Raw genomic sequence first — 25,082 nt, forward strand, 5'->3', positions numbered from 1 at the left:
TTTTGCCTCTTTTTCTTTTTTTGCCTCTTTACACACTTCCTTCTGTCCTGTTTTGCAGACGATGTTTTGAGTTTGTCGATCTCCTTCTCCGGGAATGGCAAGTACACACATTGGAAAAGTAAGGAAGTTCCTCAATCTGGACATTCATTTTATGAATGTGAATTCAAATGCATGACATTTTGCTCTTGTTAAAATTGAAGATTGTCGACAGCATCAATGTGTCTAAGATGAGTTGTGTATTGCTCTTTTTTCACTAATTGATGTCGATAAGAACTGCAGTGTATTATGAGGAAGTTAACATGTTTCAAGTCCTCTTTGCTTGCTTGCGAAAGAAATCTCAATTCGGGAGGTTTTGAAGGTTTGTGTTTGCCGGACTTGCGTCGTTTTGACTGTGCTACCCAGTGTGCAGATTATCCTCCAGGTGATTCTTGGGATATTGTCTGTTTCAGGCATGTCGGGCTCCTTGTTGAGACCATCAAGAAGGGGATTCACGACGCGGACTCGGAGGCCCGGACTGAAGCCAGGAAGTGAGTTTGGAATCCTCACATATATATTTTGTCTCTGGTCATAATAACCACGAGAAAGATGAAGGAAGAATGCCAAAATGTTTGTCATTTCACCAGTAACGGTTTACGTTTTGTATCTGTATCCGGCCTTAACAAAATTCTAATCAGCTTGTTCTTCTCATTTACCCAACTCATCCACCAAGTTCTGTCATAAATAATCGGCAACTTTTTGAAATATAATGCTGTAGATGTATCGTTTTTGATCCGATCTCTCAATTATGAAGAATCACTTTAGGAACTAAAAAAAGTTCCTGGATCCGAATCCAGATTTTCGCCAAAATCAAATCAATTTGTCCTTGTTACACGCCCAACCTGTCCACCAATTTTCGTCAAAATATGCCCATAACATTTTGAGCTATCCTGCTCACAGACTCACAAACAGGGGTGAAAACATAACCTCCGTCCACCATTGGTGGTGGAGCTAATGAACAATGCCCAAGCCTTTCAATAACTGCAGAGGAAAGATCAGACCGTGAACCATGCTCTCTCTATACAGAGCGTCAATTCTGTTCATGTAGTTTATTGGCTAGGTTTACAATCCTGGATGGGTCGCCACTCCGACACTGGAAGTCACGGCAGGGATTTGTAATTTGTTCAGGGTGCCAGCGATGGCTCGTCTTCTCTTCGTGAAGGACACCTTTGGATTGTTCACGTTCACCCACTAATGCTGGCAGACAAGATGTTCGCTTTAACGACTATCCAAGGAACACACATTGAAGAATCAACCTGTCTATGAAACACCAGACTGACAGTTTACAGCTGGGCTGAGGTTTAAATCCAGGTTAGACAGTTCAGAGGTGAGTGTGCAGAAGAAAGGATGGGCATGTACTAAACGTAATTCTCTGTCGGGAGATATTGCAAATTTGTCATCGATATTTATTTATTTTTATTTGCATCTCAAGTCCATTACAATGTGATTGGTGTTTATTTGCTTGCACGCTTCATTGATGGCAGGTGTTACTGGGGCTTACATGGACATTTCCCATCTGAAGCCGAGGCCATTTATGCATCATTGGAACCCTCCTACCAGAAAGCCCTGCAGAGTCAGCTACGTAGTTCGGCTAGCGTCGGCTCACTCCCTCGTTCGGATCAGTCTACGTCTTCTTCACAAGAGAGTCTCAAGTGAGTCCGGTGAACGTGGCCCTTGAAGCTTTAAGGAACACTTTTTAGCTCTAACTTCGAGTTTGTTTATTGTACACCGCTCTTTTCCTATTCCATCTCCAGGCGCTGCATGACACGCGCTGAGAGGGAGTACTCAGTTTTCACTCCGTTTGTTTTCTTGTTTGTTTGTCCGGGCGAAAATGTGTGCACAATACTGAGCATGTGCTTTTGGCAAAAACGGTAATTTAAAAATATTTTTTGATCAATCAATTAATTGATTACTGGTAATTATTTAATTGTTATCGATTTGTTAAGTACTTATTTCTTTTCTTTGTCATCTGGGCAATATCTCGGGCATCTTTTGAGCTAAGAAGCTGATATTCACTATTCAGACATGACAGTGACCCATTGATTTGACTGTAAAGGGTATTTTTGATTTGTTGATTTATTGATTAATTGATTGATTAAAATTTTGATTTTCAAAAATTTACAGATTGGGTTGAAGCAATGATGGTTTCGGTATGCTATTAGCCAATTGATTGAGAAATTAATTATTATTTATTTATTTTAATTATTGATCTTTTTTTTTTTTTTTTTTCTCATCTGGGCAATATCTCAGGCACCTTTTGAGCCCCCCCCCCCCCCCCCCAAAAAACACCTTTAGAGGCCATTTTACCCCGCAAAGCAGGGGTTGGCCTTTTTCGGGCACCGTGGTTGTTGTTTTTGTTGGTCCCCTTTTTGAAGCAATGTTTTATGGCCGGATGCCCTTCCTGCCGCCAACCCTGTTTTGTCGCCTTTTACGACAAGCAGGGAATTACCAGTGAACTGCTACTCAATTAGCCGACCTCGGAAGGATGACAGGCTGAGTCAACCCCCCTGGCGTTAATTCAGCGATTGACCAGGATTCGAACCCAGGATCCTAGGATCCTAAGCTGGCACCCTAGCCGCTAAGCCAACACCAGGTTATACCTTTTGAGCTAGGAAGCTGATATTTGGACACGACAGTGATCAAGTGATTTGGCTATAAAAGTATTGTTACGTTTGTGGCGTGTAGGTAAAAGGATACCATCGTAAAGGTAGCACTGTATAATTAATAGTTTGGACCACGTGACGCGTAGGAGAAATCTCGATGTACTTAAGTCGGGAAACTGTAGCTTCAGCTTGTTTATGTGCTCTTCACATGGGGGGGAGGGGGGGGGGGGTGAAGACGTGCTAATTAGTGTAGGGATTAAGGTTAGTTTTCCCCAGTGTGTGATTCCTCCTGTGATCAATTCCTAACATTTTGTAGCATCTGCCGATCCTTAAATTACAACCAGTGCCGGTCCGATGAACATTCAGCGCCAAGCTAATCATGCCTTGTGAACACTTACGGAAAAAGGCCACACGACTGAAGGACATGATTAGCCCAGAGGATGTTTGAGGGAGCTTCGCCATTGGTCGGGGTGACGTCAGGAGTGAAGAGGAAGAGCATGTCTCGCTCTCTTGGTTTCGACAAGGAGGCTGCGCCATATTTTTCATCTGGGTCGGGACAATTGTGTGGGCATTTTGAGGAGGTTTTGACGGTGGTGCTCTGCCAGGGAGCTGAAGGTTGCGCTGTCCATTCCAAGGACAAACAGTGTGTGGAGAAAGCTTTCGACTTCGCCATTTTGGAGCGCTTCCCGCGCAAGTGGCTAAATTGAGCTTCAACAGCCCTCAAGCTCCAAAAAGGACCCATTGGGACCAGTGAAGTGCTGAAAGGGGATTTTTTTAAATTTTCCTACCTTTCCCTGTGTACGTTCATTCATTCATTCGTTCCTGTGTACATCTTTGTGTCCGACTGGAGGTACCTCACCGTAGAATTTTACCTCAGTATTTCTTTGCATTATTTTTCATTCCATGCTTATTTTCACGAAATTCATTATTGTTGCATTTTATTGGTTTTGTTTGCATGCTTTGTGGCTTCGGATTAAACCCGTGTGGTTCCATTCGGCTAAACGTCTCGCAGCTTTCCATCACGCGCGCTCATAACTGCCATTTTCGGCTGCCTTTGGGAGTAAAAAAAAACTGTTTCAACAATCCGTCACCGGTGATCTTAATCGCTGATCCCAGGTCAAGAGGTACAGACAGTATTTTTGATTTATTATTTAATCAATTAATTGATTATAATTTTTTAATGATTAATTAAATAATAGACAAATTTTCTTTGTTTTTTTGCTTAAATAATTTTTTTATTAATTTTGAAAAGGTTACAGATTCTGAAGAAACACTGGTGATTTAGGTATGCTATTAGCCAATTGATTAAGAAATTAATTATTTCGCGATTATTATTTATTTATTGTAATTATACAATCATTCAGTCAATTAATTGTACACCTCTCCTTCCCGATACCGTCTCTATGTGCTGCACGGCAGCATCACCGGGCGCGCGCTAGAGGATATGTTATTTGTTTATTTGGCCGGGGGTGGTGTACTTTAAATGAATCTAGGTTTTCTTTTGTTGTTTTTAAAAGAAAGTTTTAACTTTGTTGTGATATGAAATATTCTTTATTTTTCACTCCATGGATTTTGTGATGATTCTTATATTTATTTGAATAAAATTGTTATTGGCACAGGCGAACTTGTATTTCAGGCTTTCATCATGTTTATTTGCTCAATATATCACCTCTGTTCTGTCGCTGTAGTAGGATTGCTGCTACCAAGCGTCCAGTGACGAACACACCGATGGCAAAAAGCTGCCAAGGTACAGTAGTCGGCATAATGCTCGCTGTGAGGTCAGATTGTTGCTTTTTAAGTTTGCTTGTCATGTTGTGGATCATGTCTGTGCAAATGTCACCTTTCACTTGTCTGTGCACCTGATTCCTTTTGTCTGTTTTTTCATGTTCTTCCATCCACTCCTTCAAGACTGCTGCACATTATGACCTTATGGTGTCTCTTTCTTATTCCTGAGCTTTTTAAATCTTGCAGACCCTTTTTACCATTCTTCCCTCTCGAACTACTCCTCTTCACAAACTCTCATGCTTCTGTTTGTTGTCCATTTGTTTCTCTCTGCCAGGAAGAGCGTGTCTTGTTCAGAGGGGAGTGTGCCATCTGGTTGTTGTCAGTCAGTCGAACCAATCACCTCTGGTTGTTTAGCTTTTCCATGAGCATTTGCATCTGAAGAGACACTGGCAGACACACTGGCAGACACACTGGCAGACACACTGGCAGACACACTGGCAGACACACTGGCAGACACACTCGCAGACACACTCGCAGACACCCACACACCCACACACCCACACATGCATGCAGATTCACACACACAGACACACACGCACACACACAGACAGACACACACAGACACACATAGACACACACACACAGACATGCACACAGACACGCACACAGACACACACACAGACATGCACACAGACACCCACACACCCACACATGCACACACACACACACACACACACACACATGCACAGACAGACAGACAGACAGACAGACACACACAGACACACACACACAGACACACACACAGACACACACACACATACACACACACAGACACACACACACACACACACACATAGACACACACAGACACACACACACACACACACACACACACACAGAGACACACACAGAGACACACACACACAGACACACACAGAGAGACACACACAGAGACACACACAGACACACACACACACACACACACACACACAGACACAGACACACACACACAGACACACACACACAGACAGCCCGCCACAGTGCTTTACTGGTATCCATGTGATGTTGGCAGTGATTCGATGATTTTAACATGCTCGGTATTCATCAGTTGAAATTTTCATTCACATTGTCATTTCATTGGAACGACGCCATGAATATATTGTGAAACCGTTCACGACAACAAAAACATTAAGTGTATTCTCCATTTTTCTGATTTATTTTCGTTGCACCTGCTTGTTCACATTCTGTTTGGAGATTACAGTATTTACAAATCGGTTTTCCTTGATTAACTTTCATTTGTCATTTCCTTGCCTATCAGCCACTAAGATTTAATTTGCAGTTTGCACATACACATTAACATTTTATTTTCAGTATATCTGCACCTTTTCCCCATATCTTTGTAGCGTTTTAATACATAACAATTAAATGTCAATTCTCATATTTAACTTTTCTAAAGTCTTGCCCCATTTTATGGAAAGAATACATGGATGCACCACAGCACGAGAACTAAAAGTGAGAAAGGGTTCTAATTGGTGTTGAAAAGCTCAGATATAGAAATGGAAGAGACCATAAGGTGGTGGCAGCAGACTTGAAGACCTGCAGCGAAGAGCACAAAACATTCTCAGGAAGGTTGTTACACGTATAAGATGAGGGGAGGAAGGAATGGAGGTGTGGGTATTCATCTTAGATGTAAGGGGTTCTAATAGAAATTGTGTGACATGGAGGGAGCAAGTGTTGGATGGAGAGTTGAAATGTGTGAGAAGCGAGACCAGAAGAGGTCCATAAAAGGCTGTAGGGCCACCAACATGCCAGTGGGGTGAGTGATGAGCAGACCCTGAGGCTTGCCTCTTATCAACACAGAGGGCCTGACACTCCATGGGCAAAATATTCCATTCACCTCTTCTTCATTCAAACATACTTTGTAGACGAAGAACATTATTGGTCTGAGTCGTTTATCTTGGCAGACTTCAGTATGTACAGTTGTGGCCAAAACTATTGGCAAAATTAGTTGAAATTGACAAAGGTATTTGGTCTCCACAATTCTTTATTTCACTATTAATATTTCAGAACCTTTTGTTTGATTCAGAACTTAGTATATCCTATTAAATCAGAAAATAAAAAGAGATGGCATTGAAAAAATATTGACATCCTAGACTTAATATTTGGTGTCACGGCCTTTGGGCAAAATAACTGCAGCCAAGCGCTTCCTATAGCCATGAATGAGCTTCCTCCACCTCTCTACTGGCAGTTTGGGCCACTCTTCTTGTGCAAACTGCTCCAGTTCTCCCAGATTTGAAGAGTGCCTTATCCCAACTGCTGTTTTTAGATCTCCCCACTGGTGTTCAATGGGATTTAGATCTGGACTAATTGCTGGCCACTTCAGAACAGTCCAGCGTTTTGTCTTGAACCATTCCTGGGTGCTTTTTGAAGTGTGTTTGGGGTCATTGTCCTGCTGCAAGACCCATGACCTTCGACAGAGACAGAGCTTTCTGACACCGGGTTGAACATTGCCCTCCAAAATGGCTTGGTAATCTCCTGATTTCATGATGCCATGCACACATTGAAGACACCCAGTGCCAGAGGCAGCACAGCAGCCCCAAAACATCACTGAACCTGCTCCATGTTTGACTGTGGGGAAGGTGGTCTTTTCTTTGAAGACTTCATTTTGTTTTCTGTAAAGATAGAGATGATGTTCTTTAACAAAAAGCTCTAATTTGGTCTCATCTGTCCACATGACATTCTCCCAGAAGGATTTTGGTGTGTTCAAGTGTGTTTTGGAAAACTCCAGTCGGGCTTTCTTATGCCTCTCTCAGCAGTGGGGTCCTCATGGGTTTCCTACCATTGAACCCCGTTTCATTGAGTTGGCGACGGATGTGCTAGTTGAAATTGTCGTACCTTGTGTCTGAAGATCAGCTTGAATCTTTTTGGCAGTTGATTGAGGTGCTTTCTCCACCATTCAAACAATCCTTCACTGCAATCTTCGATCAAGTTTTCTCTTGCGGCCATGTCCAGGGAGGTTGGCTACAGTGCCATGGACCTTAAACTTCCTGATAACATTGCGTATGGTGGACGCAGGAACATCAAGGTCTCTGGAGATGGACTTGCAGCCTTGAGATTGTCCACACTTGGCTACAATCTTGTGTCTGACCTCCTCAGACAATTCTCTGGTTTTCTTTTTCTTTTCTCCATGCTCATTGCGGTACACACAGTGACACAAAACAGCAGAATGACTCTGTTTCTCTATTCAAACTGGTTGAATGAGTGATTTTTATATTGCAGGCACCTGCAACTCACCATAGGTGAGTTCAATTCCAAAGCAAAGGAGAATCACCTGCTTGAAATCGAATCATTTCTAACAACTTTTAAAAGGTGCCAATAATATTGTCCAGGCCATTTTAGGATTTCTGTGGAGAATAAGGTAAGATTTCGTCATTTTTTCAGCTTTTTTGTTTTGTTCCACTGCAAACCAAAGAAATTCATATGTGGATACCAAAATATTTTTTTTATTTCAATAATTTTCTGGAAGAAATAGTTCATTATTTGAAAAAAGTGCAAGGGTGCCAATATTTTTGGCCACGACCGTATGCTTCTTCCCATGCTCTACATATACAAAGGCAAAGCAGCTGTTTATGAGTACCGATTCGAAATTCCATCGCCAATTCCGAATGTTTTTTATATTCTTTCATTTAATGAGGGTGGGCGTTGTGGGAGCTGATAAAAGTGGGGAGGAGATGGGCAAGATGTAGAAGTAAGTTTCAGCGATGTGAGAGGGAAAGAACAGTTGAGACAGAACAAGTACTTAACTCCCAAACAAGTACTGTACGACCGAACAAGTAACACAACTCTGAATATATGAGACATGTACTATAATATACTCACTCATACAAACACGTTTCGGTATTTTTGGTGCATTAATGGTCACTATCATTTTGCATCTTCTCGATTAGATATAATCATTGGACATGTTTAATCCAATTACTATAACCTCGGTTATGGAGGAGTGAAAGTTATGGGTAAGGGGGTTGGACTTGTGCAATAGATGGAGGAGGGAGGGGGGGGGTTAATTTATATGATATGAGCAAATCGCTTTCCTGGTGGGAATACTGATGTGTGTGGCAGTGTGGGGGGGGGGGGGGGGGGAGAAAAGAGGGCAGGAGGAAATGGGGCGAGAGGTGGATTGGGGAGAGAGCGAGGATTGGAGGGGGGATGGGGAGGGAGAGGAGGCATGGGGAAGTTTGGAGGGGTAGCGAGAAATGGGGGGAGCGTGACGCCTCGCCACACGTGGCTATACATTCCAGGAGGGAGTGGTCTGTAAAGGGGAGTAGGAGTGAGAGTAAGAGGGGTATAACAAGGAAGGGTGTGGGTTGGTGGAGCAACACCTCAAAAATTGGTTGTTCATTTTTCAAAGAGTAAATTAATTAAAATATGATTACAATAATTTCCAATTCCCACTTTAACTCGTAGTTCACTTGTACCATTTCTTTACTCATTCCAATCCTCCCATTGTGTTCGTCGTTATTTCAATTTGATAATTTGATCTTTAATCGTAACCCCAGAGCCTTTTATTTTGTCTTCTTAACCCCAGAGATTTGCCCATGGAGAATACAGCCGCGGTAACCTTCATGGCTATAACGCTGGTTAATGGTTACCTCCACCACCGGATGTGGATGGAGGTTATGTTTTCACCCCTGTCTGTTTGTCTGTGAACAGGATATCTCAAAAGGTTGTGGACGGATTCGGATAAACTCGGTGGACAGGTTGGATATGTGACAGGAAGAACTGATTCGGTTTTGGTGAAGATTCGAATCCGGATCCGGCTCAGATATTTTTTTATATTTTAAAAGTGATTCTTCACCATTGAGTGAATATGAATATGAATGAATGATCGTTGTAAGGCCATTTTCCCCGCTAGAGTGGGGGTTGGCCTTGCGGGCCCCATGACAATCATGGTTCCCTGTTTGAGGCAATGTTTTTATGGCCGGATGCCCTTCCTGACGCCAAATTGAGTGATAGCACCAAAAACGATATGTAGCATGATATCACAAAAAGTTGTGGACAAATTATGACAAAACTTGGTGGATGAGTTGGGTGAGTGGCATGAACAAGCTGATTAGCTTTTGGTTCAGGTCCGAATCCAGATCCTGCCTATCATTGGGATACAAAACATAAACTACTCAGCCTGGTGGATGTATGCGCTCTACCGAGTGCTGTTCTCTTTTTCGTTGCATTCAATGAAGTTCCACTTTCGGCACATTCCTTCATCTTTTCTTCACTCAATATAATTATCCGAACAGGAGAAAAAGTTATGTTTAATGCATTGGAAATTTGTAAATGTGGGGGAAGGATCACAGCCTTGCTTGCTTAAAATAAATGTGCACTGAGTTGTAAGAATCATTAATTATTATTATTATTTTTTAAAATTTCTTCTCCAGATTCACATGCTCCAATCCTTCAATCCGAAGACAGATTTTGATTATATACTTTAATTCGTCTGTGAGAGGCCATCGTGGGTCCAAGGCAAGGCATTTTTGAGCAGACCGAAACAAATGGTGACTTAAGACCCCTGTGAAGAAGATCAGGCTGACCAAGGATAAGCCTGGTTTTTTTTTTCGTGATGAGTTAATTCACTTAAGGGATGTTTAAATTTACCTAAACACAATTTTGTTGCACTTTTGTAAGTTTACCATTGTGTTGACTCGAGACATTTCAGCTTATAATTTTTAATTATTTTGTAAAAACAATTAAAAAAAAAACAATTCCACTTTGACATTATGTAGCGTTGTGTATAGACCAGTGCCAAAAATCTCGTTTTAATGCATTTTTAAATTCAGGTTGTAACACAATAAAATGTGAAATAGTCAAGGGGTATGACTATTTTCTGAAGGCACTGCATATAGTTTTTGTCCCTATCACATGAAGAAGAATCGCTTTTTAAAAAAACCCAAAAATTAAACCTCTCGTATCTGGATCCATATTCAGATCTTCACCAAAATCGAATCGATTCGGTGTTGTCACACACCCAACCTGTCCACCAAGTTTCATCCAAATCCGTCCATAACCTTTTGAGATATCCTGCTATATGTCGTGCTATATGTATATATGCTATATGTCGGTGTCAACCTGCTTATATCCTGCAATTTCCTGCTATCCTACGATATGCTATATGTCGTTTTAGCCATACCTCCTAATGGTGAAGAATCACTTTAACAAATTAAATAATTCTCGTATCCGAATCCATATTCAGATCTACACCAAAATCGAATCTCTTTGGCCTTGTCACAAACCCAACCTGTCCACCAAGTTTCGTCCGAATCTGTCCACAACTTTTTGAGATATCCTGTTCACAGACAGACAGACACAGACAACCAGACAGGGGTGAAAACATAACCTCCATCCACATCCGGTGGTGGAGGTAACGAGTCACGATGGCCTGGAGATGTTGCTAAAAGTTAAATGATGTTTTTGATATGCTGCTCCTCAGCCTTTGGCCTTGTTCCCAATTCCAGTTGGTTATTGATTCGGTGTTGAGGAAGCAGGTATAAATGTACTCTTTTGCGTTACGATATAATGTACAACTACAGTTTTATTTGTGATGTCCTTTTCAGTTTGTTGTAGTTTTCACTTGGAATGTCATGTGTGGTGTCTTTATCGTTGAGACATCATTATGGAACCTCGTCGTAATGATCAAAGTTAATCCTCTTTATACATTGTTTCACCGTTGCTTTTATTGAACGTTGCTTTTCAAAAACTCTCGATTCACTGATGTTCCCACTTGCCCCCAACATCCCTCACCTTCTGCAATTCCCTTTCCCAGTCACGACTGGAAACTCAAAATCGACTGTGAGTACACCGACCAGCAGTTCTTTGCAGCGGTCTCGCAGTGACATCGATATAAACGCCGCGGCCGTCGCCAAGTCCCGTCACGGCAGTGTGCCGGGTGCAGGCCGCCTCGCCTCCGCTGCCTTACCTCCTGGGTCCTACGCCTCCCTCGGTATGCCGGGCTCCGTTTCTTTCTGACTTTGATTGTTGCAGCCTGGTCGACATTGGGAGGTTTCAAAATGACATTTTATCTCACAGCTTGGTTCATTGAGGTTTTAATTATTATGATTTTTTTTTTCAAGGTCCTGTATTTTGTGTCCGTCAATTTGATTGTGTCGTAATTACCTCCGTCACCAAATGTAGACGGAGGTTATATTTTCACCCTTGTCTGTTTGTTACTTGCCGGAAAAGATTCCGGCAAGTATGTTGATCGGTTGGTTTGTCTGTCTGTCTGTCTGTCTGTCTGTCTGTGCGCAGCACTACGTCTACACCGTTGCACATAGAATCGCCAAACTTTACACACATATTTGTCTTGCCCTGGAATAGACTGTGTCCAATTTTTAACTCTCTCGGCCCAAGACCTCCGTTTATGACGTCATAATTTGATAATTCGACAAGTACAAAACTTCATCCAATCAAGATGCAGTTTCTTGAGCGCCATGACGGCATAAACTGGTGGAGAAAAAAATAAATAATGATGACGTCATCGGTCACGTGGTTCGGCCGCCATCTTGGAAAAACCGAAAAACTTTGCACCTCCATATCTCCGAAAATGCTGAATAGAAAAAATTGAGACATGGCTCATTGTAAAGAACTCTCCATGGGGAATAAAATATGTTTATGATGGTCATAGGTGCCTCCATTATGACGTCATATTTCGACAAGTACAAAACTTCATCCGATCAAGATGAAATTTCTTGAGCATCATCAAGGAATAAATTGGTTTAGCAAAACAAATAATGATGACGTCATCGGTAACGTGGTTCATCCACCATATTTGTCCAAAATGGCCGATAAAAAGTACATTCCGGCAAGTTCTCGGTCTCTGACCGATTTTTCATTTGTTTGTTTGTCTGTCTGTGAACAAGATATCTCAAAACGTTGTGGACGGATTCAGACGAAATTAGGCATAGATGTAGTGTATATGGCAAGGACGAAATGATTCGATTTTGGTGAAGATCCGGTTCCGGATCGGGCTAGTATAATTTTTTAAGTGATTCTTCACCATTGGCAGATGGGCCCAAAAAAACGATACATCGCAGGATATCTCAAACAGTTGTGGACGGATTTGGACGAAACTTGGTGGATAGGTTGGGTGTCTGACAAGGACGAATCGATTCAATTTTGGTGAAGATCTGAATATGGATTCCGATACGAGAATTATTTAATTTTTACGTGATTCTTCACCATTGAGTGATGGGGCTAAAACCGACATATAGCAGGATATCTCAAAAAGTTATGGATCAGTTATGACGAAACTTGGTGGACACGTTGGATATCTCAAAAAGTTATGGATTGATTTGGAGGATCCTTTGTGGACACATTGGGTGTCTGACAAGGACGAATCGATTCGATTTTGGTGAATATCTGAATAAGGATTGGGATGCGAGAGTTATTTAATTTGTAAGTGATTCTTCACCATTGACAGATAGGGCTAAAAGCGATATATAACATGATATTTTAATAAGTTGTGGACGAGTCATAACTAAACTTGGTGGCCGAGTTGGTAAGGTGACAAGAACAAGCCGATTAGATTTTGGTTCTGGTCCGAATCCAGATCCGGCCTATCAGTGGGAAACAAAACATAAACTGCTCAGCCTGACAGAGGTATGCGGTCTTCTGAGTGTCGTTCTCATTTTGATGTGTTGTATAAATAAATGCTGATGTTAATTCGGGGTTAAGTGTGTCATCCAATGTGCTATTTAGTTGCAGAAAGCAAGGCGAGGCAAAGGCAAACTACCCAGTGCAATCCTTGCTGTGGGGATACTTTGGCAGCACCGAACTTGCCTTCGGGCAGACCACCAATAAGAAAGATTAAGTTTTAAAAAAGCAACAACTCTTTTTAAGAACAACATACTGTATTTTGTCTTCCCTGCTTGTCGTAAAAAGGCGACAAAAAGGGTTGGCGTCAGGAAGGGCATCCGGCCGTAAAACATTGCTTCAAAAAGGGGACCAAAAAACAACAACAACCACGGTCCCCGAAAAGGCCAACCCCCGCTTTGCGGGGAAAAATGGCCTCTAAACGGTGGTATACTGTATTTTGTCTAACCCATTTATTTGTTTCTTTCGATATCGTATGGGCAATACAAGTACCTCGGAGATGCTTTTCTCTAGTTTTTCCATTTTTAGCTTGTCCATGATGGAGTCAAGATGAGCTCTTTGAGCCATTACGATGTCCTTCCATCAATCTGTGGATCCGCTTACATTTTGCGCTTTTTTTTTTTACCCTACTTCTCCGAAGCGGCTCAACTCAACATGATGATTCATGTAAATGCACAAAAACTAATGGAGCCATTTTTTTATTTCCATCCAGCCAATCAATAATTAATTAATTAATTTTGTGATTTGATCTTCATTTCACTTTGCAATCTCTTTCCATTGATGTTCTACAAGACTTGCACATTTTATTCGTTTAGTCTTGCATGTGTTGACTGTCTCGTTAAGCTTTAATATCTTTATGATGGATGTAAATTGAAGTGAATTAATGGTTTTGATGGTTAATCCGGAGGCTGTTTTACCTTCCAAACGTGTAGTAAGTCGTTTTTGGTGTCGCCTCGTCACCGTGAACAGTATTTTCCCAAATATCTGAAAAGGATACTACACTCCTTCCCAAATCTCTCCCCGTTTGCTTGGCTCTAGTGGATGGCCTAGTGGAGAGATCTGCCGGTAAGCCGAGTTCCCATTTGCTTCCCATTTTTATCCTCGTCATGGCGTAGCGGACTGCTCGCTGCTTCCCAGTGTTGCTTTCCTGGCCTGCTTTACATCAGCTACCCACTGTTTCCTTGCCTAATGCTCCAATCCTTGGGCACATTACTTTGTGTTTTTGCTTTTTCTGGTGTAGGGAAGGGGAGGGATATGATTGCGAGGAAGCCATTTTTCAATGTTTGTATGGTATGAGGAGCATCCATAGCCCTGTCCTCATCAAATCATCCAAGTCAAGTATAAGGATGTAATAAGTAGGTACAGCCAGCCAAGTCCTTGTCCCACCAGCGAGTGACATCCCACCTGATTTTGTTTTTCCCTCTCTGGTCTCCAGGTGTTGAAGCTCGACAAAACGGTAAGGGGAAGCTTTGCCTCCAGGGTGGCTCAACATCGGCAACCAGGTGGCGCTCGTTGTGCAGTTGCTGCACTCGGGCAGTTCAATTTTCCTTTTTCAATTCAATTTGCACTTTCCACTGAAAATTCCTCGAATTGCCTGTTGGGAAATTTATTTTTCTTTCTTTCTGGTTCCCAATCACCATAGAACTCTGCCCTTGGAGAAAAGGATGAGCACGTGCAGATGATGTAATCGCCATTACAAATCTTTCCAACAGGTTAATTTTCAGTCGGTCCCTCTCTTCTATGGACGGTCAATCGATTACTGCATAAATCGACGTCCAATTCCAACTCCAATGTCAAACACAATCTGTCAACCGCTACCGATGTTGAGCCATTGTTTCTTCACAGCCTACCCAGCCGAGTCAGGCCAAGTGCTGGGTGATCACCTTTGGTGATCCGCCTCTAATACCTCGTTCGCACCACAATGCCGTGCCATGTCAGTGGGCGAGTATAAATAACGTCTCGAGGTCAGCTGACATAGCTGAGAAAGGGATGACGTGCAGTGCTATCAAGTAAGGGTGGACACTCGTTTTTATTGGTTCATCGTTCGGATCGAGCACCTCTCTTCATCCACTTTGAAGGTATCTTTTTGGGGAAATGAGGCGCTGCTTCACAAAGGTGGTCAGCGAGCACGGTTCTAATGGCGGTGCGAACGAGGTACGAGTGCCAAAGTTGCAGCAAACCTACCCAGCATGCTTTGTGGGAACAATGTGGTCCCGGCTTTGCTTTTGGGCTTCTGGAGGGTTCTCATTGGTGCTTCTGCCACTGGCTGACTCTTGAAAACTCTTCATGTGTACGGTCTATTGTTTCCTTTAATTCCGAAAGGGATGCATTCATGGCATCGATATTGCCATTGTAACGAATGGGTAACAGTCACACTCCTGCTTCACCCACTTTATAATTAAATGACGTAATATCCTGTTGGCTTGGTGGTGGTGGTGCGTGGGTGGTATCACTATGGGTTTTGAGTTTACGGTTTCTGTCATGATTGCAGAAAGGTTTTCATTTTGCAATGAGCAGTGCATATTAAGTAATCGACTTTGTATGAAACGAAGAGCTGAACTTTCTGTTCACATCAGATACCTGAAGGTACCTGCAAGTAATCCAAGATAATGCAGGAAGTGGTGGGTTTTCCATCTTATTTTGCATCTTTGTGCTGCAACATTAAAATTGCACAAATCAACACCCAGTAGCATCCTTATGCTTGTAATTTACAGAATGAATGCAGGCGGAGTACGGCCTATGCATTGATCAAATGTCCGTATGACTAGTACAAACGAAAGAATGAAAGTTTTAGAAACGCAGGATTTAAAGAAGCCCAATTTTATTTTCTGTAATCTGAGAAATGTAGAAGAATTGAGAAAGTAAATTATTACGTAATTGCATTTACATGTTTGTGTGACGAGCAGCAGCATAACCATGTAGTGCGACCAGATTACCTTCATGACCATGTAGTGCTGCCAGATTACCTTCAGGACCATGTAGTGCTACCAGATTACCTTCAGGACCACATAGTGTTATCAGATTACCTTCATGGCCATGCTGTGTGACCAGATTACCTTCATGACCATGTAAACTGACCAGATTACCTTCATGACCATGCAGTGTGAACAGATGAACCTTTATTGTCCCCCATCGTACCGCGGAGGGAAAGGGGGACTATGGTTTTCCCCTCCGTCCGTGTGTCCGTCCATCCGTCCGTGCGGGCGTGCGTGCGTGCGTAAGCGAAGGACTGCATTCGAATTTGGTGTGTGGGTGCAACCAACGTCAAAATCCAAGATGGCTGCCGCCATGTTTGTCTGATGCCATGTATGTCTGAACCTTGTGAGCTGAATATCTTGAAAAATAAGCGAAGTACCAACTTCTAATCTGGTGTGTGGGTGTATCTAGGCACAAGGAAGAACGCTATTGAAAATTGTCGCCACGTCAAAATCCAAAATGGCCGCCGCCATATTTGTCTGAACCTGAACCCCCAGCTCTCTCTGTGCTCTGTCCTCCCAATATTCCTTCAGGTCGCACAAGATCTGCCTGCAACCCTCTTATGGTTAAACTGCCAAAATCTAGGCTCTCTGCTCACCTTCACTCTTTCATTCCCCTTTTCTCCCGCTTCTGGAACAAACTCCCCCACTCCATTCAATCCCACTCCTCTCTCCAGGTCTTTAAAACAGCTGTTCACCACCATCTCTTATCTTCCCCCATCCAAAACCTTGATCTTTTCTACCCCAGCTAATTCACCCCAGATACACTTTTTTTTTCTCTTTAATTCCAACTTCTTTCCTGGAAGTCCTTGCAGTGTTCATATGTTTTATACCTCTCCCACCTCCCCCAAAGCCCTCCCCCTCCCACATTTCTCCCGTTGTCCCTGCTCTCAAATGTTGTGTTTGTGTCCTTCCCCCTCTCCTCTCTCCCTCTCTCCCCATCTTGTCTGCCGCTCCCCTTATTTTTTGTGTTTTGTGTGTCGGTTTGACGTTTTGCGTGATTAATGTTAGCTCTTTCACGAGCCTCGATCTTGTATACAAAAAAAAAAAACTTGTGAGATGAATATCTTGAAAAATAAGCGAAGTACCAACTTTTAATTTGGTGTGTGGGTGTATCTAGGCACAAGGAAGAACGCTATTGAAAATTGGTTCGCCACGTCAAAATCCAAGATGGCCGCCACCATATATATGTCTGAACCTTGTGAGCGAAATATCTTGAAAAATAAGCGAAGTACCAACTTCTAATCTGGTGTGTGGGTGTATCTCGGCATGTGTGGGTGTGCGGGTGTGCGTGCGTGCTGCGTGCGTGCGTGTGTGGGTGTGTGGGTGTGCGTGCGTGTGGCGTGCGTGCGTTAGCGAAGCACCGCATTCGAATTTGGTGTGTGGGTGCAACCCACGTCAAAATCCAAGATGGCCGCCGCCATGTATGTCTGATGCCATGTATGTCTGAACCTTGTAACCTGCATATCTTGAAAAATAAGCGAAGTACCAACTTCTAATCTGGTATTTGGGTGTATCTGGGCATAAGGAAGAACGCTATTTAAAATTGGGGTGCCACGTCAAAATCCAAGATGGCCGCCGCCATGTATGTCTGAACCTTGTGAGATGAATATCTTGAAAAATAAGCGAAGTACGAACTTCTAATTTGGTGTGTGGGTGTATCTCGGCATAAGGACGAAAGCTATTGAAAATTGGGTCGCCACGTCAAAATCCAAGATGGCCGCCACCATATATATGTCTGAAACTTGTGAGCGAAATATCTCGAAAAATAAGCGAAGTACCAACTTCTAATCTGGTGTGTGGGTGTATCTGGGCACATGGAAGAACGCTGTTTAAAATCTGGTCGCCACGTCAAAAGCCAAGATGGCCGCCGCCATGCATGTCTGAAACTTGTGAGATGGATATCTTGAAAAATAAGAAAAGTACCAACTTCTAATTTGGTGTGTTGGTGTATCGAGGCACAAGCAAGAACGCTGTTTAAAATTGTGTCGCCACGTCAAAATCCAAGATGGCCGCCGCCATGTATGTCTGATGCCATGTATGTCTGAACCTTGTAACCTGCATATCTTGAAAAATAAGCGAAGTACCAACTTCTAATCTGGTGTGTGGGTGTATCTAGGCATAATGGCCCAGTCGGAGAAGCGGCGAACAAGTAACGCCAGCGTCCTCTCCAGACCGGACCAGAAGCGGAAGTCGATGTCTATGTCTCTCCGAAAAGATCGACTGGACAACCCTCCCATCTACTTTCTCAACAATCCTCTCCAAGAAGTTCTGTCGCTCAAGCTTTTGGGTCTCACTATCTGCCATGATCTTTCTTGGGAAAACCACATTTCCAAGCTGGCCTCCAAAGCCAGTCGCCGACTGGGCATCCTCCGTCGTGCGAAGTCCTTCCTCGGCACACCTGAGCTCCTCACCACATACAAGGCTTTCATCCGCAGCTCAATGGAATACTGTTCTCCCCTATGGGCCGGTGCTCCTGCCTCACACCTAGCTCGGCTTCACGCTGTTGAAACCAAAGCTTTCAGAATTATTGGAATCTCCCGCGATGAAGCTATCTCTGAGGGCCTTTCACTCACTCACCGCAGGCAGGTAGGTGGTCTTTCTGTCTTCTACCGACTCCTCTCCGGCCTTGCTCCCCCAGCTCTCTCTATGCTCTGTCCCCCAAATATTCCTACAGGTCGCACAAGATCTGCCAGCAACCCTCTGATGTTTAAACTGCCGAAATCTCGGCGCTCTGCTCACCTTCACTCCTTCATTCCTCTTTTCTCCCGCCTCTGGAACAAACTCCCTCACTCCCTTCAATCCCACTCCTCCCTCCAGGTCTTTAAAACAGCTGTTCACCACCATCTCTTATCTTCCCCCATCCAAAACCTTGATCTTTTCTACCCCCACTAATTCACCCCAGATCCACCTTGTTTGAAATTCCAACTTCTTTCCTGGAAGTCCTGGCAGTGTCCATATGTTTTATACCTCTCCCACCCCACCCCCCTTGCCATGCCCCCCCCCCCCCCGAAGCCCTCGCCCTCTCTCAGATCTCTCGATGTCTCCATGTCTCTCGGTCCCTGCTCTCAAATGTTGTGTTTGTGTCCTTCCCCCTCTCTCCCCATCTTGTCCTACCGCTTCCGATGTTAAATGTTTTATGTGTCGGTTTGTCTTTCTGTGTGATTAATGTTCGCTCTTTCACGAGCCTCGATCTTGTATACAAAAAAAGAAAAAAAAAAAGAAAAAAAAAAAGAAAAAAAAAAAAAAAAGAAGGAGGAACGCTATTGAAAATTGGGTCGCCACGTCAAAATCCAAGATGGCCACCGCCATGTATGTCTGAACCAACCTTGTGAGATGAATATCTTGAAAAATAAGCGAAGTACCAACTTCTAATCTGGTGTTTGGGTGTATCTCGGCATAAGGACGAACGCTATTGAAAATTGGGTCGCCACGTCAAAATCAAAGATGGCCGCCACGATGTATGTCCGACAATTGTGAGATGAATATCTTGAAAAATGAGCGAAGTACCAACTTCCAATTTGGTGTGTGGGTGTATCTCGCCCTAAGGAAGAAGGTTGTTGAAAATTGGGTCGCCACGTCAAAATCCAAGATGGCCACCACCATATATATGTCTGACCCTTGTGAGCGAAATATCTTGAAAAATAAGCGAAGCACCAACTTCTAATCTGGTGTGTGGGTGTATCTAGGCACAAGCAAGAACGCTGTTTAAAATTGGGTCGCCACGTCAAAATCCAAGATGGCCGCCGCCATGTATGTCTGATGCCATGTATGTCTGAACCTTGTAACCTGCATATCTTGAAAAATAAGCGAAGTACCAACTTCTAATCTGGTGTGTGGGTGTATCTAGGCATAAGGAAGAACGCTATTGAAAATTGGGTCGCCATGTCAAAATCCAAGATGGCCGCCGCCATGTATGTCCGAACCTTGTGAGATGAATATCTTGAAAAATAAGCGAAGTACCAATTTCTAATTTGGTGTGTGGGTGTATCTCGCCTTAAGGAAGAACGCTATTGAAAATTGGGTTGTCACGTCAAAATCCAAGATGGCCGCCACCATATATATGTCTGAACCTTGTGAGCGAAATATCTCGAAAAATAAGCGAAGTACCAACTTCTAATCTGGTGTGTGGGTGTATCTAGGCACACGGAAGAACACTGTTTAAAATTGGGTCGCCACGTCAAAATCCAAGATGGCCGCCGCAATGTATGTCTGAATCTTGTGAGAAGAATATCTTGAAAGATAAGCGAAGTACCAACTTCTAATTTCGTGTGTGGGTGTATCTCGGCATAAGGAAGACCGCTATTGTAAAGTGGGTCACCATGTCAAAATCCAGGACGGCCGCCACCATATATATATATGTCTGAACCTTGTGAGCGAAATATCTTGAAAAATAAGCGAAGTACCTTCTGGTGTGTGGGTGTATTTAGGCATAAGGAAGAACGCTATTGAAAATTGGGTGGCCACGTCAAAATCCAAGATGGCCACCTTCATGTTTGTCTGACCCTTGTGAGCGAAATATCATATCATAGCATGTTTTCTGTGTGTTCCACTTTGTCAACTCACATCACTTCCCCGACGGGGGACCTAGGCGTAACGCTTGTTTTTTGTGTTTTGCGTGTCGGTTTGACGTTTTGTGTGATTAATGTTAGCTCTTTCACGAGCCTCGATCTTGTATACAAAAAAAATAAATTGTGAGATATCTTGTGAACCTTGTGAACCTTGTGAACCTTGCCACCATATATATGTTTGAACCTTGTGAGCGAAATATCTTGAAAAATAAGCGAAGTACCAACTTCTAATCTTGTGTGTGGGTGTATCTAGGCATAAGGAAGAGCCCTATTGAAAATGGGTTCGCCACGTCAAAATCCAAGATGGCCGCCGCCATGTATGTCTGAACCTTGTGAGCAGAATATCTTGAAAAATAAGCGAAGTACCAACTTCTAATCTGGTGTGTGGGTGCATCTAGGCAAAAGGAAGAACGCTATTGAAAATTGGGTCGCCACGTCAAAATCCAAGATGGCCGCCTTGTGTCTTCCACTTTGTCAACTCGCATCACTTCACCGACGGGGGACCTTGGTGTAACGCTTGTTTACAATCCGATTACCTTCATGAAACTTTTACTTTTAAATATCTCGACTTTCGTATTTGTTCCAATTTGCCACACACTTTTTTTTACAGCGAAGCGACAGGTAGGCTCTGCTAGTCTACTGGTAATATAGATAACTACTTGAGAACTAGCTCTGAACGTGGATCACATGGGTGTGACTTTAAATCAACACTGAACTCTCACTCGGCAAGTGTCTGTATGGCATCGTGTTTCAGCAGTTTTCGAGGATTGTTTCCCAGGTCGTGAGCCTGTTGATCAAATACGAACGCTGATGGCTCGATGTGGTCTTTGCAAACAATACGATGTTTTGAATGAACATACGTTTTGATGTTGAATTTGGTTTTCCCTGGTTTTACAACCACAAAGCACGATCGTTGACGATCATTCCGTGGGTCAGGGATGTATAAAACGATTTCTGAGTTCTGTGGGCAAATTCCTCGACAATTCCAACAGTTAAAAGCTTGGCACATCGGCATCTGGAACTCAGGAATAACTTGTGATGAATTGTAGATTTACTCGTCTGCCAATGAGTAGTGCACCTATGATGTCAAGCAAATTTACGGAAGTAGTTCATTTCCATCACGGAAGTGAAATTGGTCCGATTTTAAAACATGATTATCCGGTTTATTATTCTCCCAAAAATATATCCATTTTTGTGTGAATGGGTCAGGGATATCATTCTCTTTTCCATATCTCTTCAAAAAGTTAATGATTGTGTCCCCTTTAAGATGGCTAATCGTGGCCTTTTTCCAAGACTGCTTTTAATCACAAAAGTAATAACAACACTTACGATGATAGCATAATAATCATGTTATTACAAAATTATATTAATGCTCATAATATCATGTCTCTCAAAGGAGTGTTTCCTCCTTGGACAAATGCCGTGTTAACGTGTATAAATAGCTTATCATGGCGTTTCATGGGAGCGCCGGCCCCTACCAGAGGTAAAAAACCACCTTAAGAGGCCATTTTTCCCCGCAAGCGGGGGTTGGCCTTTTTCGGCGACCGTGGTTGTTGTTGTTTTTTTGTTTTTTTTGGTCCCCTTTTTGAAGCAATGTTTTACGGCCGGATGCCCTTTCTGCCGCCAACCCTTTTTTAAAAATAAATATATAAAAAATATATAAATCACAAACACATGTCATTACCTTTTTAAACAGACGCTACTGCTATTTATCACAAAACTGAAGGAAATCTGGAGGAATCCCAATGTCCTTGAGGCATTATATGCTTATCACGTCCACCACATTCCAACGGATTAGCCTAGATCTACTGTAATCTATATACCCCAAATAAGATTATAACGTGACTGTTCCTGTCGCAGCCTGGATCCAGGTGACAGCCTGGATCCCGTCTAAACCTGCTTCTGTGTCATACGCTCACTTTTAGCTATTATTAGTCCCCGACCGGTTTCACTGGAGCAGACTATAGATTTGCTCTCCATCTGTCCCACCTGTGGTTATTCAGTCTTTTTTTCCCATACCCTTCAACATATTCAACTGAAACTTGGTACATGGCTTTATTATGATAAGTTACAGAACAAGTATTTTATTTTGGAAAAGCAATTCTCGCTCTTGATACTACTATTATTACCTCCGACACCGAAGGTAGGCGGAGGTTATGTTTTCACCCCTGTCTGTCTGTCTGTCTTTGTCTGTGAGCACGATAACTCAAAAGGTGATGGACGGATTCGGACAAAACTTGGACAGGTTGGGTGTTTGGCAAGGATGAATTGATTTGATTTTGGTGAAGATCCGGATGCGGATCCGGATCCGGATACTAGATTTAAAAAAATTATTATGATGTCATATGTAACGTGGTGTGGCAGGCATGTTGGCAAAAAAGAAAAACTTTGGAACTCTTTTTTTCAGAAACTGCTTCATTGAAAAAATTGAAACTGCCCGCAGTTATAAAGTGGCACGTCAAGCTCTTCTTGTTCTTCTCCTTGTTATCCGGTATCCCCCTCAATGACAGGTGAAGGGATGGTATGAGATTTTGTAGGATGGGAGGGTTATATAACAACAATATTCCTGTGATGAATGGAACAAATCGAAACTCCAAAAACATTTCCCATGACTGGGGCTTGAAGTGCCACCCACCGGCATCCAGTGACATCATCTGTCCTGGCAACCACTTTCAGACATGTCTACTTTCACCTGGACTGAATGGAATAGATGGAAGATTTGCAAGTTAATACAACACCTGAAGCACAATTGTAAGACATTGTTAATGATTTCTACGAAGTTTGGTGATGTACAAAGCGGTGACGTAAAGAATATCGGAAACGGGACAGACAGACAGACAGACACAGACGCTCTCCTTTTATTCATGTGGATTATTTTTCTTATTCATATTCTGCATGTTTGCTTTACTTTTTCTATCTCTTCTTCTCCTGAGAGTGTATCATTTGCCGTAATCCTGGCAATTGTTTTGGAACCATCTGTACCAGAGAAAAGACTTTTACAATGGTCATCTTCAAATAAGCAATTTGAACACTTGAATTTCTCAACTTTTGCTGTCTTACTTATAAGCCAAACCGTGTTCATTGGAATCGGCATGTATGATTACGATGTAGCAACTGTGCCATCCCTCGTGTCACGCCTTGTGCCGTCCCCAATGTGCCATCCCTCGTGTCACGCCTCGTGCCGTCCCCAATGTGCCTCGCATCTTCCCCCCTCACTATGCGTCACGCCGCCCGTCTCCCACCACACATCATGCTGCCCGTCTCTCACCACACATCATGCCGCCCGTCTCCCACCATGCGTCATGCCGCCCGTCTCCCACCATGCACCATGCCGCCTGTCTCCCTCCACGCATCATGCCACCTGTCTCCCACCACGCATCATGCCGCCCGTCTCCCACCACCCGTCACACCGTCTCTCCTCCACCGTGCATCACACCATCCGTCGCACACCGTGCTTCACACCATCGGTCCCCCACTGCGTGCCACGCTGTCCGTCCCCCACTGCGCGCCACGCCGTCCGTCCCCCACTGCGCGCCACGCCGTCCGTCCCCCACTGCGCGCCACACCGTCCGTCCCCCACTGCGCGCCACGCCTTCCGTCCCCCACTGCGCGCCACGCCATCCGTCCCCCACTGTGCGCCACACCGTCCGTCCCCCACTGCGCGCCACGCCGCCCGTCCCCCACTGCGCGCCACGCCGTCCGTCCCCCACTGCGCACCACGCCGTCCGTCCCCCACTGCGCGCCACGCCGTCCGTCCCCCACTGCGCGCCACGCCGTCCGTCCCCCACTGCGCGCCACGCCGTCCGTCCCCCACTGCGCGCCACGCCGTCCGTCCCCCACTGCGCGCCACGCCGTCCGTCCCCCACTGCGCGCCACGCCGTCCGTCCCCCACTGCGCGCCACGCCGTCCGTCCCCCACTGCGCGCCACACCGTCCGTCCCCCACTGCACGCCACGCCTTCCGTCCCCCACTGCGCGCCACGCCATCCGTCCCCCACTGTGCGCCACACCGTCCGTCCCCCACTGCGCGCCACGCCGCCCGTCCCCCACTGCGCGCCACGCCGTCCGTCCCCCACTGCGCACCACGCCGTCCGTCCCCCACTGCGCGCCACGCCGTCCGTCCCCCACTGCGCGCCACGCCGTCCGTCCCCCACTGCGCACCACGCCGTCCGTCCCCCACTGCGCGCCACGCCGTCCGTCCCCCACTGCGCGCCACGCCGTCCGTCCCCCACTGCGCGCCACGCCGTCCGTCCCCCACTGCGCGTCACGCCGTCCGTCCCCCACTGCGCGTCACGCCGTCCGTCCCCCACTGCGCGTCACGCCGCCGTCCCCCACTGCGCGTCACGCCGTCTGTTCCCCACTGCGCGTCACGCCGTCCGTACCCCACTGCGCGTCACGCCATCCGTCCCTCACCAAGCGTCACGCCGTCCATCCCCAACCGAGCATCACTCCGTCCGTCCCCCATCGCGAGTCGCATCGCCTCCTCTCCACCGCATATCATGCCCCCCTTTCCTCCGTCCATCACGCCTTCCCC

The 25,082-nt window shown here is 44.5% G+C and overlaps 1 protein-coding gene across 21 annotated transcripts in view; it reads left to right on the forward strand.

Annotated features, from left to right (window-relative positions):
• LOC137428872 (CLIP-associating protein 1-A) overlaps positions 1–25,082 on the forward strand; it is a 266,499-nt gene that overhangs the window by 151,414 nt on the left and 90,003 nt on the right. For 10 of the 21 annotated variants that reach the window (XM_078780738.1, XM_078780737.1, XM_078780720.1 and 7 more), the window contains 7 exons: positions 59–118; positions 450–527; positions 1,521–1,688; positions 4,328–4,386; positions 11,179–11,355; positions 14,043–14,069; positions 14,440–14,460. In XM_078780738.1, coding sequence (XP_078636864.1) covers positions 59–118; positions 450–527; positions 1,521–1,688; positions 4,328–4,386; positions 11,179–11,355; positions 14,043–14,069; positions 14,440–14,460 — 590 coding nt within the window. The remainder of the gene's footprint in view (positions 1–58; positions 119–449; positions 528–1,520; positions 1,689–4,327; positions 4,387–11,178; positions 11,356–14,042; positions 14,070–14,439; positions 14,461–25,082) is intronic. The other 11 variants (XM_078780726.1, XM_078780729.1, XM_078780740.1 and 8 more) reach the window with 5 other exon arrangements.

The sequence above is a fragment of the Myxine glutinosa genome, chromosome 6, assembly GCF_964187855.1.
Source record: "Myxine glutinosa chromosome 6, kmMyxGlut1.1, whole genome shotgun sequence".
NCBI classification, from domain to species: Eukaryota; Metazoa; Chordata; class Myxini; order Myxiniformes; family Myxinidae; genus Myxine; species Myxine glutinosa.